The sequence below is a fragment of the Heterostelium album genome (genome assembly GCF_000004825.1).
Source record: "Heterostelium album PN500 unplaced genomic scaffold PPL_scaffold8, whole genome shotgun sequence".
NCBI lineage: Eukaryota > Evosea > Eumycetozoa > Acytosteliales > Acytosteliaceae > Heterostelium > Heterostelium album.
In genome coordinates this window covers 286,553-305,439 of record NW_008805070.1, presented here as the reverse complement: position 1 = coordinate 305,439, position 18,887 = coordinate 286,553, and the positions used below count along the sequence as shown (strand labels likewise).

The 18,887-nt window shown below is 32.0% G+C and overlaps 9 protein-coding genes across 9 annotated transcripts; 3 read left to right on the top strand and 6 right to left on the bottom strand.

Moving 5' to 3' along the window:
* Positions 1 to 125: 125 nt before the first annotated feature.
* Positions 126 to 2,984, bottom strand: PPL_07770 (CDK5RAP3 family protein; the record flags this gene model as incomplete). Its single annotated transcript, XM_020578604.1, has 7 exons — positions 126 to 366; positions 444 to 1,162; positions 1,269 to 1,409; positions 1,488 to 1,623; positions 1,720 to 2,169; positions 2,677 to 2,788; positions 2,945 to 2,984. The coding sequence occupies 7 exons, from the start codon at positions 2,982 to 2,984 to the stop codon at positions 126 to 128; spliced, it is 1,839 nt and encodes a 612-aa protein (XP_020431473.1).
* A 198-nt stretch (positions 2,985 to 3,182) lies between these two features.
* On the top strand, positions 3,183 to 4,285 carry PPL_07769 (VIT1/CCC1 transporter family protein; the record flags this gene model as incomplete). Its single annotated transcript, XM_020578603.1, has 4 exons — positions 3,183 to 3,286; positions 3,402 to 3,629; positions 3,722 to 3,918; positions 4,011 to 4,285. The coding sequence occupies 4 exons, from the start codon at positions 3,183 to 3,185 to the stop codon at positions 4,283 to 4,285; spliced, it is 804 nt and encodes a 267-aa protein (XP_020431472.1).
* Positions 4,286 to 4,560: 275 nt separating this feature from the next.
* PPL_07768 (PITH domain-containing protein) lies at positions 4,561 to 5,569 on the bottom strand (the record flags this gene model as incomplete). Its single annotated transcript, XM_020578602.1, has 5 exons — positions 4,561 to 4,768; positions 4,858 to 4,965; positions 5,054 to 5,131; positions 5,272 to 5,315; positions 5,399 to 5,569. The coding sequence occupies 5 exons, from the start codon at positions 5,567 to 5,569 to the stop codon at positions 4,561 to 4,563; spliced, it is 609 nt and encodes a 202-aa protein (XP_020431471.1).
* Positions 5,570 to 6,599: 1,030 nt separating this feature from the next.
* PPL_07767 (uncharacterized protein) lies at positions 6,600 to 7,264 on the bottom strand (the record flags this gene model as incomplete). Its single annotated transcript, XM_020578601.1, has 3 exons — positions 6,600 to 6,846; positions 6,887 to 7,005; positions 7,193 to 7,264. The coding sequence occupies 3 exons, from the start codon at positions 7,262 to 7,264 to the stop codon at positions 6,600 to 6,602; spliced, it is 438 nt and encodes a 145-aa protein (XP_020431470.1).
* Positions 7,265 to 7,426: 162 nt separating this feature from the next.
* On the top strand, positions 7,427 to 8,944 carry PPL_07766 (tetratricopeptide repeat protein; the record flags this gene model as incomplete). The annotated part of the gene is made up of 1 exon (XM_020578600.1): positions 7,427 to 8,944. One exon carries the CDS (start codon positions 7,427 to 7,429, stop codon positions 8,942 to 8,944), a length of 1,518 nt encoding a protein of 505 aa, XP_020431469.1.
* Positions 8,945 to 9,826: 882 nt separating this feature from the next.
* Positions 9,827 to 11,834, bottom strand: PPL_07765 (uncharacterized protein; the record flags this gene model as incomplete). The annotated part of the gene is made up of 6 exons (XM_020578599.1): positions 9,827 to 10,018; positions 10,098 to 10,220; positions 10,275 to 10,375; positions 10,554 to 10,965; positions 11,404 to 11,437; positions 11,647 to 11,834. The coding sequence occupies 6 exons, from the start codon at positions 11,832 to 11,834 to the stop codon at positions 9,827 to 9,829; spliced, it is 1,050 nt and encodes a 349-aa protein (XP_020431468.1).
* A 203-nt stretch (positions 11,835 to 12,037) lies between these two features.
* On the top strand, positions 12,038 to 13,177 carry PPL_07764 (uncharacterized protein; the record flags this gene model as incomplete). Its single annotated transcript, XM_020578598.1, has 2 exons — positions 12,038 to 12,528; positions 13,150 to 13,177. 2 exons carry the CDS (start codon positions 12,038 to 12,040, stop codon positions 13,175 to 13,177), a joined length of 519 nt encoding a protein of 172 aa, XP_020431467.1.
* A 256-nt stretch (positions 13,178 to 13,433) lies between these two features.
* On the bottom strand, positions 13,434 to 17,855 carry PPL_07763 (uncharacterized protein; the record flags this gene model as incomplete). The annotated part of the gene is made up of 5 exons (XM_020578597.1): positions 13,434 to 13,492; positions 13,701 to 14,480; positions 14,670 to 17,076; positions 17,165 to 17,561; positions 17,671 to 17,855. The coding sequence occupies 5 exons, from the start codon at positions 17,853 to 17,855 to the stop codon at positions 13,434 to 13,436; spliced, it is 3,828 nt and encodes a 1,275-aa protein (XP_020431466.1).
* A 491-nt stretch (positions 17,856 to 18,346) lies between these two features.
* PPL_07762 (uncharacterized protein) lies at positions 18,347 to 18,830 on the bottom strand (the record flags this gene model as incomplete). The annotated part of the gene is made up of 2 exons (XM_020578596.1): positions 18,347 to 18,361; positions 18,684 to 18,830. 2 exons carry the CDS (start codon positions 18,828 to 18,830, stop codon positions 18,347 to 18,349), a joined length of 162 nt encoding a protein of 53 aa, XP_020431465.1.
* Between the last annotated feature and the right edge of the window lie 57 nt (positions 18,831 to 18,887).

Here is an 18,887-nt window from a genome sequence, read left to right as displayed (position 1 = left end):
TACTATTGATTATCATTTATAACACATTATTTATATTTATAATAACAAAATAATAAAACACTTTTTTTAAATTAAATTTATTTTTGCAAATTATTATTATTTACTTCTGGAAAAGCTTGTTTGTTTTAGAATACATTTTGTATCATTAGATTTGCTTTCTTTCCATCTAAAACATCTACAAGTATACCTTCCAATTTTGTCTTTAGAACTCTTGTATCCTTTATGAGTTGATCCAATTTCTTACGTGATTCAGTCAATGTTTGATTGACTTCTTTTCTCTTTAAATCCAAATCTGCAATCATCTGTGTATATTTAGCAATATTTCCTTGTTTTTGATTGAATTGTAATACAAGTCTATCAATATACCTATCAATATTGTGTGTTTAATAATGAATGTTAGTATCATTTTATATCTATATCCAAATAATATCTTTGAATCTTACTTTTTACTTGATTTTATCTCTAAAATATGTTTAATCTTATGATTTGTCATAAGAGTGATGATCTCTGTGACTTGTTTCAAATACTGTTTACATTGATCCAAGTTGGTAGATTCTACGTTGATCTGATCTATACCGAATACATGCTCTGGTGCAGCCATCTCGACGGATCTATGTTTCAAGAAGATCTCCAACTCGTACAGTTCATCAAGGAATTGGTTTCTAAGAGTTCTGTCGCCAAGTATAGATTCGAATGGATTGTCAATAACTTTGGTATTACCGCTACCAGAGTTGTCACCACCATCCAATGTTATTTGTTGTTGCGATGCATCGCTGGCAGACAACAATACCGGTGAGTTTGATTCATCGATGATCTCAATGGCATCCATCATCGAGAAGTCATCGACGATATCTTGTGAAGTGGAGGAATCGATCACAGAGAAATCTTCGTCCCACTTGATCTCCGCTGGTTCTTGAATAGCAGTGAGTTGATCGTCGATCTCCCAATTAATACCACCAGCAGCAGCACCACCAACATTAGTATCTATATCGAAATTCAATTGAGGTTGTTGCTGCTGTTGCTGTTGTTGTGCACTCTCTGTTGTATTCACTCTTTTTGGTACTTTATAGGTTGGATCCAAGATTGCTTCTCTTTCACCAAGTGTAATATTTCCATGTTGAATCAAAAAGTTTGTCAAAGCTAGCAATTCACCATTCAACTCCTGATAGTATAGTATCAATAAATGAAATTGGTTGTTAATTGTCAAATGTTGTAAATATTAATATTAGGTTAATTCAATTATAATAACCTAAATTTAAAGTACATACACAATTCGTAGCATTGATAACTTCTCGGTAGAAATTGATACTCTTTAATAAAGTACCGTTATTCACTAAATTAATGACACTATCAAAGATTGATTCAAGATTCTTTGGTAACTCTTCGATTTCTTCTCTAATCTTCTCACCCTAAATATAATTATATGATCATATCACACGATATTAGATTAGATGTCAAAAAGTAAAAATATTACAACTATCACTTACTTTTATACCAAGATCTTGACATGCTTTCTTCAAAGCAGATTGTGCAGATGATCTTGACTTTGTATACTCTTGATCCTTACGAGTATAATCCTCCAATGATCTAGTTGATTTCTCAACAATCTTTTTAAGATTTGGTCTATAATAATAAATAAATAGATAAACAAAAAGTATTAATAACTATTATTATTTATGATGATAAAACAAAACTAACTAACTAACTAACTAAACATACATATCATAGTTTATAGATTGTGTAAAGGTTTGACAAGATTCACCGATGTAAAGATAGTCTTTTTGATAGGCTTTGATGACATCGTTCCACTTCTGGGTGGCGTTGTTCGAGTAACCACCAAACAGAGTTTTAGCGGAACCGTTCGGTGCATCCAAACAATCTTGTAGTACCGTCTGACACTTGAAGTAGTTCAAACGATCAGAGTGACCAACAGTTTCATCATCGTCATCAAGACGATGTGACTCTGGTAGCTTGACGTTAGTTGGTGGCGATGTACGTATTGCTTCATCAATCAACTTTTTCAAGTGCACTGCATTTCTCTTCCAGTGTTGTGGTAGCTTCTTTCTGTCGAGAAGCCACTCCATGATCTTCGATCCCTGTAAATCTATAATTAAATCATCTTGATCCTTATTTGATGTTTCAATGATTGATTGATAAGTATAAGTATTCCTTCATAAAAATATATATATTATTATTAACATATACATACTTTATTTTTATTCATCTTTATTTGATATTAATAAATTAAATTAATTTATGACTATTTTTTTTTGGTGGTGATTTGGCTGATTGATCTTCACACAATTTTTTATTTTTTAATCATTTTTAAAATTGTTATTAATTTAACAACATAAAGTAGTTATTCTATATCCAACTCACAATATAATTCCTTTTAAAATTTAATAGAAATATTATAGATAATATAGTTGAAAGATTGATTGATTTATTGATTTTCAAACTGGAATTTACTTTAAACAATCCGTGTGTTATGCTAAAGTTACTATCATTGTCAATTTCCAAGATCAACATAGAGATACAATATTACGTAATCATTTCAAAGCCTTCAAAACACTACTTCACTATCGATGCATTGATTTACCATACCGGTGATGGCATACTTTCCAAGTTGGTTCTTAGTTTGCTAATTGCAACCACACAGCGAAGATATATATATACATACGATCCTCTCTGAATGTGTTTTCGATTTGGGTGATGAAGTCTGGAGGGTCATCATTTTGACCGAACAATGGAATCTTTGCAGCGAGTTGTATGATTCTTGTTATGGTTTCTTTAGAGCCAATTAGTGCTTGTGCCTAGAGTTTTCACCTTTTCCTTGATGGTCCTCAAAAATGTCTATTAATTGAATATTCTCTCTATTAAATTAAATTTGAGATATTCAATAATTAAATCTTTAAAATGAACACAGTTTGTCAATACCTATTACTTATTATTTGGTGTCGGGTTGGAAAATTCCAAGGAATCATGCAAGATTTTTTTTAAACAGTTTCATAAATAGTGGATTTTTTAAATTTTTATTTTTGGAATAAAGTGTGATTAATTAATTTGTCATTGGTATCAGTAGTAACTTTCTTGTTTATAATATAATCCAATACAGATATATATTATCTTAATCAATCAATAGAGAGGTAGAATAGATAAGAAGAAAAGAGAAGAATAAAAGAATGACTTCAAGAATACAGAAGGCACAAGAAGCCTATAACAATCAAGATACCAACTCATCGAGATTGATTCACGATGAAGAAGATAGAAAAGAACAACATAAAGAGTTTGTATTTATAAATATAAATACTAGTTATTATTATATCTATCTCGTTTGTTAGTTTATTTTATTAATTTATTGTTACGTATAATAATAATGATGATCATTATGATTTATATAGAGAAGCAGGAGAAGTAGTTAAATCGATTGTATTCGGTGGTCTGGATGGTATTATGACAACATTTGCTATTGTGGCTGCAGCTGCAGGTGCTGGTTTGACAAGAGGTGTCATTTTGATTATCGGTTTCGCCAATCTCTTGGGTGATGCTTTCGGTATGGCATTCGGTGACTACGTATCAGAGAGAGCTGAAGAAGATCATCTCTTAAAACAATCTAAACTATTAGAAAAGTAAAGATATCTAAAAAGAATAGAATATAATAGAATTGAATTGAATGTTTATTCTAACAATATCATATCTACTTAACTTAACTATCAAACAGGAAAATCGATACTGAACCAGAGATTGAAAAAGCAAGATTAAAAGATGTATATATTTCTAAAGGTTTCGAAGATGCAGACGCAGCGAGAATCGTAGAGCTTCTCTTCCCATATAAATCAACTGTTATGTCTATTATGATGATGGAAGAACATGGTTCTGCACCAGACGAAGAAGGTAGCAGTGGAGCAATTAAAAGTGGTAAGTGTTGTGTTGTTTGACAAAACTTTAAACCTAAATATATAACCTTAGCTAATCATATTATTATTATATGTTGTTTTCTTTTTTTTTAGCTGTTGTTACATTTGCATCTTTTATGGTTTGTGGTGGTATTCCTTTGTTAGCATTCGTATTTGCTGGTAACTATAGAGAAGCATCTGGATTCGACCCAATCTTTATCATCTCAATCGCTTTGTTTGGTATTACATTGTTCTTACTTGGTTGTGTCAAAGGCTACATCTCGAATAAGAATTGGTTGCTGTCAGGTCTTATCATGACACTCAACGGTACCATAACAACACTCGCTGCATTCTTCATTGGTTATGGTATCGAATTGAAAGCTAAATAGTTATTCAAACAAAACAATATTAATCATAATCATAATTTCAATTCATTCAATGTTTATATCTCGAGATACAATCAAATCAATCTATGTTATATTACTTTATTATTAGACGATGCTAACTAAGCTTCACATAGGAGTACAGCATGCATTTAAACGACAAAACAAAAAAAATAAAATGACAACTAATTTATTTATTATACTTAAACCTCTCAACAAAAAAATACAATACAGAAACAGAGTTAAAGTTAGTTTGAGAAAACGATTTGATTTTTATTTATTTAATTGATATCTCTAGCAACAAAGCTTTCATTTGGATTCTTGTGGTCAGATAATTGAGGTTTGCTCTCATATACGGCAGTTACTACCTCTCGTTTTGTGTTTGTATAGGTTCCTTTTAATCCGATATAATAGATTCTAGTGGTAGGTGCACCGAAATTAGTTGGGAAATATAAAGTAAGTAAATTGATATTATTGAATTTTGTAATTCTATAGTTTAAAAATGTAAAGTAAAGTAAAGTAAGTAAATCTAGATTAGGCTCTACATATATACGTAACATAAATCGATTTCTATTTACTTTGTACTATAACTAATGCTTCCATCGAAATCTTCATGTAAATTCCATTCTTGAATGGCAGCAGTTCCATTTATATTTCCGAAATCTAAATTATCTTTATTTATATATCTACAATAAGTATTATGATAATAAGTTAGTATAAGTTCATGAATATAACGATTTGTTATTAAAAGAATAAGGAAATAGTTTAACATACGCTTTCATCTTTGATGGTGCAGTATCATTTCCACCACCGATGATAATGATACTCTTTACTTGAGTAAGTCCATTGAATCTATAGAAAGTATAAATAAAATTAGTAAATAAATTATTAAAATTATATATATATATATATATATATAGAAATAACATTTAAAAGAAAGTAAGTAGTTGTGATAACTAACTAGCTAACTAACTCTTAATATTAAAACTTACGGTATGTTAATGATTAACTCTTGATCTGCATCGCTTTCAACAAACTAAAAAAATAGATACAAACAACAAAAATGTTAAAACTTTCTAGAATATTTAATAAGAGATCTAACTATATTGTACTACTAACCTTTGTTTCATCTAATCTATTTTCCCATGCTTTGAAGATGTCACATGCAGAGTTCTTTACTCTTTCATTAAGACAGGTCACTCTTGCAGTATCAATGTATCTATTTAAACTAAATTCAATACCATCTGTGGTATCATGTGAATGACTTGGATCATTGCATTGATGTGACATTGTTTAACAATTATATTTATTATATTTATATTTATTATATTTTTATTTATATTTTTATTTACAAATTTAATTAAAAAAATAAAAATGTGAACTTGCAGATTGTCCATTTATGAAAAATATGTGAATTATGAGTAATTCTACAAAAATTAATTTATTATTTATCTCCTTAAGTAGTCTAAGTATCTATATTATAAAGAACAGGTTTCTCTTCTCTTTTTTTAAGATAGACATTGATGAAATAAGAGAAAACAAGAAGTATATCCATCGATATTTAAATTTTCTATTATTTACATTTCATTTAATCTATTTGAGTTTTTCGTATACAATTAGTAGTTATATATTAGCACACCCGTCCGGCACCATATAAATGAGTTACAAAAAAATTGACCACACTATACATCAAACCATTATTTATTATTAATACATAGTGTATTTCAAGTATTAGCCCACTAAAGAATAATATCTTTCTCAGTCACGCAGACGACCTTTTGTAAACTTCCCAACTGACAATTTGACCCCATTTTTAAAATTTTTATTTATTAGGTTGTTGCTTAAATGACAAGCACCAATATGATCTTTAAAGCAATCCCTGTGCAGAGGAGTAGAGCATATAAGACATCTGTACGGAGTCTGATTCTTCTTGCAACATCCTTCACATTTGATTGATTTGTTCTGGCATTGAATGGTCATTCCATCAATTTCGTATTCAATGTCAAACCTGGCGGCTGCCGTGGACTGGTCCCTAATTTGCTGTAAAGAATTCACCTTATTAGTTAGCTCTTCGACGGTTTGAGATATGCGCTTAATTACATTAATGTATTAGAAGGCTTATACAGTACTTACCTATGCCTATATCTCCCTTTAAATGCTATCATTGTTTCATCTATTCTTATGTGAGTACACGGTATCCATAGTTGGGAAAATTTAGGTGATAATTATTCTTCAAGATCAAGCATCAATCTTCAAAAACTTCTTAATCTCATAGTATCTAACAAATAGATAAATGTAATTTATTGGAATAAGAAACATATTATATTCTTGTTTGGAAATAGTTTAAGAACTGCAATGTTCCATAAAGAATTGAATCTTTTTCATAATAGTGATTGATAGATGGAAGTTTATTAATTCCCAATATGCTTGCCTTAAGTTGTGGTGTAAAAATGCGGTTAAAGATATTAGTTTCGTCAAATCCAGAGAGACAACCTTCTGATGTCATGATAGTACTTCCTTTTGTTTCTAAAGAATCCTTATCCAATGTCTTAGATGTTGTGGAATAGCTTTCTATTAGTTTATATGGTTCTTTTTTCTTAGAATTACTCTTCACTTGTTCGGTGATCGGCTTTGGTTCGTTGGTGGTAGGCTGTTGGGTTTTGGTTCGTTGTCGGTGGATTGTTTAGGTTTGGATATTTTACAGCCACATCCCTTTCTTTTTCTATCTGTGATATACATATTAATTATTATGATTTTAATCATTAATGTCAATAAAATACGTATATATTGACGACACCGCCATTGTAATTATTGATAATTGTTTATCTGTGGGTATAATTTTCAGAAGAATCTTCTGCTATAATAAAAAAAAAATTAATAAAAAAATAAATAACATAAGACATTACTTCATACTAAAAATCGTGAATTAAGGGCTGAATTTTGAATTTGTGGATTGTGAATTTTGAACCCACTTTTTCTGTTCATTTTTTGTAGTCGCCACAAACTATTTTGGGTTCAATAGGTTTTACAAATGTAATGACAAAAATTGAAAATTTAATTTCAAAAATTAATTAATTTGATATCAAATTTAGATAAAACCAATAGTTCATATCAAAAATACCTGAAGTTATATAGATAATCGTATCAATGACAGAACAACAACTTTACTTGAAATCAATAGAATGTGATCCAACCGATTCCGGAACATACAATAACCTTGCATTGACACTTTCAAGAGGTGAATCAATCACACTTCATAATGGTCAATCAATGACACAACAACAACTATACTTGAAATCAATAGAATATGATCCAACCAATTCCAAATCATACAATAACCTTGCAACAACACTTTCAAGAGGTGAATCAATCATACTTCATAACGGTCAATCAATTACACAACAACAACTTTACTTGAAATCAATAGAATATGATCCAACCAATTCCGACTCATACTATAACCTTACAGTGACACTTTCAAGAGGTGAATCAATCACACTTCATAACGGCCAATCAATTACAAAACAACAACTATACTTGAAATCAATAGAATATGATCCAACCAATTCCAAATCATACAATAACCTTGCAACAATGCTTTCAAGAGGTGAATCAATCATACTTCATAATGGTCAATCAATGACACAACAACAACTATACTTGAAATCAATAGAATATGATCCCACCAATTCCAACTCATACAAATACCTTGCAACAACACTTTCAAGAGGTGAATCAATCACACTTCATAACGGTCAATCAATTACAGAACAACAACTATACTTGAAATCAATAGAATATGATCCAACCAATTCCAACTCATACAATAACCTTGCAACAACACTTTCAAGAGGTGAATCAATCACACTTCATAATGGCCAATCAATTACAGAACAACAACTATACTTGAAATCAATAGAATATGATCCAACCAATTCCAAATCATACAATAACCTTGCAACAACACTTTCAAGAGGTGAATCAATCACACTTCATAACGGTCAATCAATTACAGAACAACAACTATACTTGAAATCAATAGAATGTGATCCAACCAATTCCAACTCATACAATAACCTTGCAGTGACACTTTCAAGAGGTGAATCAATCAAACTTCATAACGGTCAATCAATTACAAAACAACAACTATACTTGAAATCAATAGAATATGATCCAACCAATTCCAACTCATACAATAACCTTGCAGTGACACTTTCAAGAGGTGAATCAATCACACTTCATAACGGCCAATCAATTACAGAACAACAACTATACTTGAAATCAATAGAATGTGATCCGGCCAATCCCAGACCATATCATAACCTTGCAGTGACACTTTCAAGAGGTGAATCAATCACACTTCATAATGGTCAATCAATGACACAACAACAACTATACTTGAAATCAATAGAATGTGATCCAAAGAATTATAAATTCTATTATAACCTAGGAATGTCACTATTTCAATATGAAGCTATCACTCTCAAAAATGGTTTGAGCATGATAAAACAACAACTATTATTGGAATCATTAAGATTAGGTAATCCAGAAACATTGGTTTACCGAGAAATTGGATTAACACTTTCGAACAACAAACAAGCAATTACACTACCAGATGGTGAGCAAATGACAAGGAGACAGCTACTTAAAAAATCAAGAGATTAAATAAAAAATAATTCCTATTACACCCTGTCCCGATCGTGGAAATTCTTACATATGATTGCCAAGATGAAATTTTTAAATTTTTTAGTTAAATTGAATAAATAAATATATGTTAAAATATATTTTTATCCAAAATAGTAAGATATTTTGTTTATATTTCATTATATTCGATAATAAGATTTTAAAACAAGAGTTTTATAGGTTGATTTAGATAGTATTAATAAAATATGATGATTAACAGATTGTATAGCCGAGAACATTGCTAGATCAGAGAGACTAAATGTTCTATCTAATGAATGTCAAAAAAGGATCAATTTTCCAGAAAAAGAAAGTGAGACAGCAAAGTAGAAATCGAGATCGATCTTCTCACCAAGAGGTAGGTATCTTACCCAGAAGAAGATAATGACTTGGTATTGATGATATAATAAAATTATAACAAAATATCTCTATAGATAAGAGTGATCGTGATCTCTTTGTTTGGATGAGTAAAGGTTGTAAGAGAAATATCATAAATAATGGAGAAAAATCCTATTTTTGATTGGTGGATGCAATTGTAGAAAAGAAATCCTTAGATTATTAGGTCTATTAAAGTTCAATATACCTTTTGGTTGAAAATACAAACGATATAATAGCATTTATAGAGGTTAAAAGAGATTTCATCAATAAGTAAAACATCAAGCCGTGGAACATTAATAATTACTAGGAAGATATTCTCTTTTTTAAGATGTTATCGATAAGGTTAGTTTAGATAGTACTTTAATTATTTTCTAAAAATCTAAAATAGCCGTTTTTACAAATATAGGTTGCCATAGTTGACCCAAGATCAAAAAAGAAAAAAATAAATCAAATAAATACATACCAAAAAGTGATAGATTGTATTAAAAGTTAATTATTGTTTACATTTATTGGTAGAATTTTTTTAAATGAACTTGTTGAATTATTACTATCAGATGTATAAATTTCTAAAACGAGGTCAGATGAACATTGATTTTCATGTGGTATAGTATCAGTACAATCGTCATTGTAGGTAACATTTGGCAAGTTTGTAAATTGGCATGTAATCCATGTGTAGATGTTCTAACTCTTTTTTGTTTAGCTACATTTCCAAATATCGTTTGGGATTTGGCAATGAACTTTTCGTGGAGAGTGGCCTTACCTGATTTGATAAACTAAGACGCCTGCAGTTATCGTCAAATAGTCGTCTAATTGTAGGTTCGTCAACATCAATCTCTCTTAAGACCTTTATAATGTGCTTGCAATAGTTACGGTAGTATCCATGCTTAGATTGCATGTTAAAGGAGTGTCATTCGCTCAAGATGGAGTCAATGGTTACATCGTAAGATTTGAAGGATGTATTTTTTGCTACTTTAGCACTCCAACAAACGCCAGTGTTAATATCGGTGACTATCAGGCTCTTACGTTTCTCGGCATATGCTAAATTCCGATTGACATTAGAATATACCTTGTCACAGCCATTCACAGGATCTGGAGGCTGGTTTGTTATTAAACGTGGAACTCTTCCTGGCTTATACGGGAAGAAAGGTTGTCTTCAACATTTATGGTCTTGGTATTGGGAGATATATGGATTTCACTGGCACAAGGTTCATCAAACACCATTGGTGGTCAGAGAGATCGATCTTCTCCTTGTCTTGTGATCTTGAAACTGGTCGCGACCAACGATAGCATTTTACGAACAGAGTCTTGTAAAATGTTTCAGTAGCAAAATGAAAGTTTGAACAGGAAACAATAAGCTTGATGAACTTGTGCCTATTTTCAATTCCAAAGTTTGCCAAACGCTCCAACAATCCTCCAAACCTATCTAAGATATCACCAAAATGAGCGATGAATAAATGTAGGTAGGAGGTGATATTCTTGTTAAAAAGAGTACAGTATTGCTTTCCAAATTCTGTTGATAATTCTAACCATTTTTCATTTGTTACTATCACATCATCGCTTTTACAGATTTCAATTAGATACACAAATAGATCCCACAATTGAATAAGTTTTTCTTTCTTTTCTGCGTCCTTGCAAATGAAATCTATAATGGTATTTCGACAGTTCGTCAACTTGATACACTCATCGTATCCGTACCCGCTCCAAGTATATGAATCCTTCGTCTGATGCACAGATTCAACAACTCCTTTTTGCACCGACCAAAAATGTAAAGACCAAAGAGGAAATGCCGTAGGAGCGAGAGTTTGAGACAGAGAACACCGAGGGATTTATTGAAGAGGGTAAGAAGAAACCAAGTCTGTCTACTAGATCGTCCACCGATTCACCCTTATGGTTGGTGTAAAGTACAATGTTCGAGCTTCATTCTGATTAGATTAACAAATTACTTTTTGGCTCCTCTGTTGGCCGACTTTGCTTGTTCATTTTGCTTGTTGGCCTTCTTAACTTCCTTGGCCTTCATCAACACATTCTCATATTCGCTCTCCAATGCCAGATTTGCCAAAATAGACTCTCTCAGGTCGTATACTTTCTTGTTCTTGACTGCTAATAAAGAATAGTTATTGTGGAAGAAAAAGGGGATCAAAACAAAGGCTCCCAACAACTTTCGCCTGCGCATTAATTTTAAAAAAATTGTAAAATATGGGAATTTTATTACTAGTAATTCTACAAAAATTAATTTATCTCCTTCAGTAGTCTACTATATGAAGATAGGTGAGATAAAATAATATATTAATTTTTGTAGAAATATTTACTTGGTTTTAAATGAATAACTCGAATCATTAGTGAGGATTCTTGTGGCCGAAATAACAGGCCACAGGCTTACTTTTCCTTGGTCTAAAACGGTTACACAGATTATGCCATTTTTTTTTCTTATATCCACAAATACCAGGAAACATTTTATCACAAACTTTTTGTTTGAAGTAGCGTTCGATGTTTTCATTTAGATCTCACTATATAAAAATTAAAAGTAAGTGTGTGAAGGGAAATAAATTATTTTGTTTTTTATTCTTCATCAGGTTTTAAAATGTTTTATTTAAATTAAACTTATTAACAAAGTTGAATAATTACTATTATTAGTCTTATTCACTAAAAGCACATCATGACTTTAATAATAATCTTTGGCTATAAATACCAGTAGTTTTGATGGTTAAAGATCATTCTTCTTATTATACAAATACAAATATAAATACGGACCATACTGACGAGCAACAACTACCGAAGCCAGAGAAATTTATCGAGCCCGTTTTTGGTACTGGTGGTAGGGAGATCGACGGCAACTGCCCCAAGTGTCAAAAGATAGTGAAGTACCATGTCACCCACAATAGACATTTTTTGTTTCCATCTACCAGATTTATCGCTTTGCATGATTCAGCCGTTAATGCTGGAAAAAAATGTAAATTCCAATGGCTTCAATTACTCGAAGCCCAAAACGAAGCCCTCGAGCAATGGAACGCCTTATCACCATCGGAAAAAGAACTTCAAAAAGAGTACAATCATTCCCGGTATACCCAATTTATCAATAAAACACCACAAAACTATAGTTCCAGACTATACTCCATAACACCGGCCACATCCGCCAAGAAAAAAGATACTGATTTTACTACTGCTGCTACTACTGGTAACAACGAGGACTTGTTAAAACGAATATCTGAGCAGTTAAAGGAATTATTAGAGACCAACCAATTATTAAAACAAAAAATAAATATTAAAATAATAAATTAATAGTAAATAAATTATTTATTTTTTCGTTTTTTTAAAATCTTGTTAGGATCACCACCATCGTAGTTATTATTCACTTCCACTTTTACTTTTACATTTTGCTCTTTTTCTTTCTCTTCCATTATATCTAATTGCGTTTTTAAGTACGATTCTACATTATCCCATGTAGTAATCATTTCTCCAGGGGTTTTGATATTTTCAATTACAAACAGTTTTTTTCATCTTTTCAACTTGTTTTTTTTTGTTGTATATTTTTTAGTTAATCAAATACCTTTAATTTTTTTATCTGCCTCTTCTATATTCTTAATTATTATTTCTTCTTTTTTGTTCTTATATGATTCATTAATCTCATCGATTACTTTTTTCTTTTTTTCATTCATTTATGCTATTAAGATGTCACCATCGTCGATATTCTCATATATTTGATCAAATGTATTATATTCATTATCGATCGTCAAGTTCTTTAATTGTTTTACTTTTATTGATCCATGTAATATGATATTATTTTTATAATTTGATCATATAATTTATCATAGCGATCTTGAACACTCTCTAATTCTTTAAAATATGAATTCTGGTTTGATATAATGTTGTTTAATATATTTTATTTGTTCTGTAGCTCTTGAATAGTTTTAATATTTCGGGTATCTATTTTTATTTTATTATTAAATTGTTAAGAAATATTATTTTGTTTAAGTATATTAACATCAGTCAATATACTCTCTTGGTTTTATAAATTCATATCATATTGATTTGATATGAAAATAGTATATCAGGATGGAGTTGCACTTGATCACAGCTGGTGATTGGCTATAATTGCTTATGCAAATCTGAAACAGTTTAATCTACTTAGACAGATAAACTTATATGCTATATTAACTTTATTATAAAGAAATATGTGAAATGGTGGTTTTCTTAATGTTTAAGATAGAAAAATAGACTTTTATTTTTATTAATAATATTTTTATTTTTGTTGCGGTCATTCATTAGCTATAATTTTCCTTTTCTTCTGAATCGACAGTCAAATCGCTTCCTATATATTTTCCTTCTTCGGCAATCTTTCGAAGTAGCTTGGCATTCTGATTACCAGTCTCATTGACTAGCCATGTTAGAATGGAATCTGGGTTATCAAGTAATCTGATTGGTGTATCCAATTCCGATATTCTACCTGAATCCAATACCAAGATACGATCGGAATCCATAATGGTATTCAAACGATGAGCAATCGTGAGAATTGTACAATCTGAGAATTTAGATCGGATCGTCTGTTGGATGAGTTGGTCGGTCTGAGCATCAACACTGGCTGTTGCTTCATCCAAAACCAATATCTTGGGTCTACGCAATAATGCTCTTCCGAGACAAATCAACTGGCGCTGTCCAACCGACCAATTTTCACCGTTATCCGTCACTTTGCATAGCAATCCACCTTCATTGGCGCGAACCACACCAGCCAATTGAATGCTTTCCAGTAACTCCCAGAGCTCCGCGTCGGTATATTCCACAAAGGGATCCAAGTTCTCTCTGAGTGTTCCAGAGAACATAACTGGATCTTGAGGGATAATAGACAAACTCTTTCGAAGATCTTTTAGTCCGATCTTTGAGATATCTTGTCCGTCGATGAGAATTCGACCTTGTGATGACTCGACCAAACGGAACAAAGCGAGAACAATCGATGATTTTCCAGCACCGGTTCGACCAACAATACCAATTCTCTCCTTTGGTTTGATCTCACAAGAGATTCCTTTCAGTACTGGATCCAATCCCTCACGGTATCTCATAACTAAATTCTCAAAAACAATTCCACCATGTTGTGGCCACTCTTGAACTGGTCGATTGCTCTCAATGATCTGAGGTGCTTCCTTCGGTCCTTTGATATAATGGAGAATACGCTCGACGCTGTTCAGCTTGGTTTCAGTATCGGCAGCCTGAATAGTTGCTTTGTTTACTGACTGTGTTAATGTCAACGAGTATGAGAGTGCCAATCCAACTTGACCAAGATCTATACTGTCTCTTGCCAACTGTACAAACATAAAGGAAAAGAAGATTATCAAGTTACCAAGTAGATCCAAACGCAATCCTAACCACTGCATACAAGCTTGTAGAAGGAGATAAGATGAGTTGTTGGTATCTAAATACTTCATGTTGGTTTGAGTGTTGGCACCCTCGCATTTGTAGGCACGGATAGTGGAAACTCCATTCAAAGTCTCTGAGAAATGAGCAAATATCGGAGAACGACTAATTGATACCAAACGTTGTAACTCTCGTGAGGAATGACGATAGAAGTTTTGAAGTAGATAATATATCACAATGACAGGTGCCAAGATAATAAGAAGTTTAGGAATGACCGATGATATGATTGCCAGTGTTCCAACGACTGCCAACATATAATAAATATAATTACCCATTGCCGTTGATATTAGATTATCTACACTGTCAATGTCACGTGTGAAACGATTGATAATACGTCCCAACGGTGTGGTGTCAAAGAACCACATTGGAGCCGAGAGTATCGAGTGGAAAAGTTGCTCGTGGAGCACCCTTCCAACTTTGACACAATAAGTATAGAATGTAAGGCAACGCAATGTTATAAAGACAATCGATCCGAAACCAATTCCAATGAAACAATACAGGAAATCCTTATTACTCAGTCCATTGTGTTTTCCATTGGCTTGGAGTGAAGCTTGTGAATCGGACCAGTAGGATAACCACCAATTCATGAAAATAACCGATCCAACATCACCAGCATAGAAAATAAATGAAGCGATAAAATGGATGATTCCTCCTGCTGTGAAATACTTGAAGTAAACATAATTACTGACCGATCCCTCTTCACGCTCTTCCTGACTGATTAGCTTTCCACCATTATCTCCGATCTTTAGCTTTTTGGGTTGAGCTTCCGATACATTTGTTGTAGGTAAACTTTGATATTTCTTATTATTTTTATCCTTTGTATTGGTAACAGTTGTATCCATTTCAATTGATACATTTTCATCATCTGCATCCTCCTCCTTTTGTTCTTGACTGTTTGTTGGTGTCGATGACGAATCTTCAACTCCATACTCTCTAATAAGATTTGAAAACTCTGCTTCAGAGTTCATCAGATCTTGGTAGTTTCCACGCTCTGAAATACAGTTGCTCTTCATCACTAGAATATGGTCGGCATGTGGTAGATATTGCAGCTGATTGGTAGAGAGTATAACTGTCTTGTTTTTCAATACTCCTTTGAAACACTGATAGAACAAATGCTTTCCAACGTGCGCATCAACAGCAGAGAGTGGATCGTCGAATATATAAATGTCGGCATCGTTATATACTGCTCGTGCAATCGAAACACGTTGTTTCTGTCCACCCGACAAATTGATACCTCTCTCACCAATCTCCACCAGATCACCCTGTGGAAACATCTCCAAGTCTTTCTCGAGAGAGCAACACTCTATCACTCGATGATAGCGATCCTCATCCATTGGTCGTCCAAATAGAATGTTATCTCGTAGCGAAGCATTGATGATCCATGCCTGCTGAGAAACATAGGCAATCGATCCACGTGTTCTTACTGAACCTTGACGAATGGATAGCTCACCCAACATCGCCTGGCAGAGTGTAGACTTTCCACTTCCGACCGATCCAACTACCATGGTGAGAGAAGCGCCAGAGCATCGCACATCCAAATTATCTAAATGGAATGAATCGTCTTGCTCTGGATTCCAAACAACATCGGCATGCTCGATGTAGATTCCATTTGGAAGATCTGGATCGTCTGGTTCTCTCAGCGTGTCCAGCTCCGGTAGCATTAGGAAATCTGTCACTCTTTTGGTTGCTACCTTAAGTTGTGCGACTAGCGATATAAGGAATGGCAAGAATATCAATGGTGTTCTAAGAATATTTAGATAGGCAATGGCAGCGAATATTTCACCTGGTTTCATCTCGCTGTTGACCTTATAATAGATACTGAATACCAACATGGATACGATTGTTGGAACTGAAAGACTGAGAACTACCAATATCGATCTGGCATAGGTGAATTTGAATATTTGATCTACCTCTTTGTCACGATGATTCGACACTCGTTTGGTGAATGAATCCTCCCAGGAATAGAGCTTGATAACTTTGATCGATTGCAATATTTCATTGGTGGCTTTCACACGGAGATCGGTAAACTTGACGAACGCTCTACGTAGATTCAGTAACCGCTTACCGAGAACACTGTTGATAGGAATCATTAGCAACATGAATCCAAGAGCAACGAATGTAATCCATTTGATCTTCAAGTAGAGCAACACTACACACACTGCCAATTGCAAAGGAGCATACAAACCATTGTTCAAAACACCAAACACTTCAATCATTCTCTGAGCATCGTTACTCATCAAATTAACAATTTCACCAGTCGATGTCTTGGATCTTGCAGAATTACTTAATCTCAATGATTTCTGATATACATCACAAACAATGACTGATCTCATCTAAATTTGGTGCAAAAAATGTTAGTGTTTTTTTTATTTTCTGGAAATGAAATAATAGTAATTAATTTAAATATAATTAAACACTTACATAATCACCAACTCTTGCAGTCATCATATTGGATTTATAGAGACAAATGGAACCAACCATCGATGTACAGAATATTATTAGAGCGTAGTAATATCCCCAGTTTAGATCTAGTCCAGGCTTATTGGATTTCGCCTCCATGATGAACGTTATCATTTTCGATAGCATCTCTGGACCGACAAACTGTGCTGCAATAAAAACACACTGGAATAATCCCGCCAAAAGATAGGTCATACCAAATGCACGAAATCCAGCTCTAGTATAGGATGGATTAGGTTTTTTCATTTCTTTCTCCCACTCCACACGCATCCTATTATTAAGAGTTTCTGCTTTGTCCCATTTAGCTAAATTCCAAATATGCTTTTGTTCCAAAACATTTCTATAACAAAACCATACAAATCTAAAAATAGATTATAAAAAAAATTATATTAAAATAATTAAAAAAATTAAATGTGTGTTAATGATTTTTATTTATTTTTTTTTTTGATTAATTAATTTTTTATACTTACTTATTTAACCAATCCCATGTTAATAAACTGAACAATGCATTTTCTTCAGGTGATTGTTCTCCTCCAAAACCTTTTACAGCACCTTTTTTGGTGTTTTCTATATTTTCTAAATAATGATTTTTATTTTCCTCGTCATCATTATTATTTCCTTTAAGTTTTTTTAGTGGTATTCTATCTGAACTCATAATACATTAAATTAAAATTAAAAAATTAAAATGAATGAATTGAAAGGACCGGTCGTTGAGGTTTAAAAACTTGTCTGAAATTTCGGAATTTTGATTGGTTTATGCAAAAATTTAAAGTAATTTTAAAATTAAATTAAAAAGTGAGAAAAACTTAATAATCATTTCATCATCACAGACATTTTGCATTAATTTATAATTTAATTTAATTAATTTAATAATGATTATGTAATTTACGAATTTTAATATTATTATTAATAATAATACCGATAATCCTAATTTGTAGACTATGTTTTACAGAGTGCAAAGCATAAGTATGGTTAATGCTAATACCGGCATGCATTGTTGTCGTTGTTTAATTAATGATATCATTATCAATAAATTCAACTATTAATATGATACAGACAATCAATATTTTTATTAAAATCAAACAGAGCTCTAGGTGGGAATAAAATCAACACCTAATTATTATTATTTTTAAAGCAAAGTTATTTTCAAAAATTAATAATCTTTAAAAATAATATGTTGTCAGGTTATATCAATCATAGAGTTTTTTTGTTGTTTCGCCAAAATTAGATTTGACCAGCAAACATATAGATATTGTTTTGAAATATCTTTAAATGATTGAGAGCCTTACCCCTTTGGCATATGATCATTTGTTAATAAATATATTATTAGTAAATTCAGACTTTATGAACCTTCACAATTTGTACGAAATAGAACATTGATATGTCCATATTTGGATAAGTTATTATTGAAAAGAAATAAAATTAATTTTGATCAATCCATTGTAATTTAATTTAATTTGCTTTGCTTTTATTTCGTATATACATTTCTATCTCTTCTGATATCGACTGATGGTGGAAGTAAGAATGGTGGTCTTGGTTTAACTCGGTCTCTGGCTGCCGCTTCTTCATCGGTCAACGGTAGATAATAAATATGTGGTTTTGTAACTGTCTTTTTAAATAGTTTATCCATATCTATAATTATTGATCATCAATGTAAAAGTTGTTAGGTATTATTTCGTACATTTGC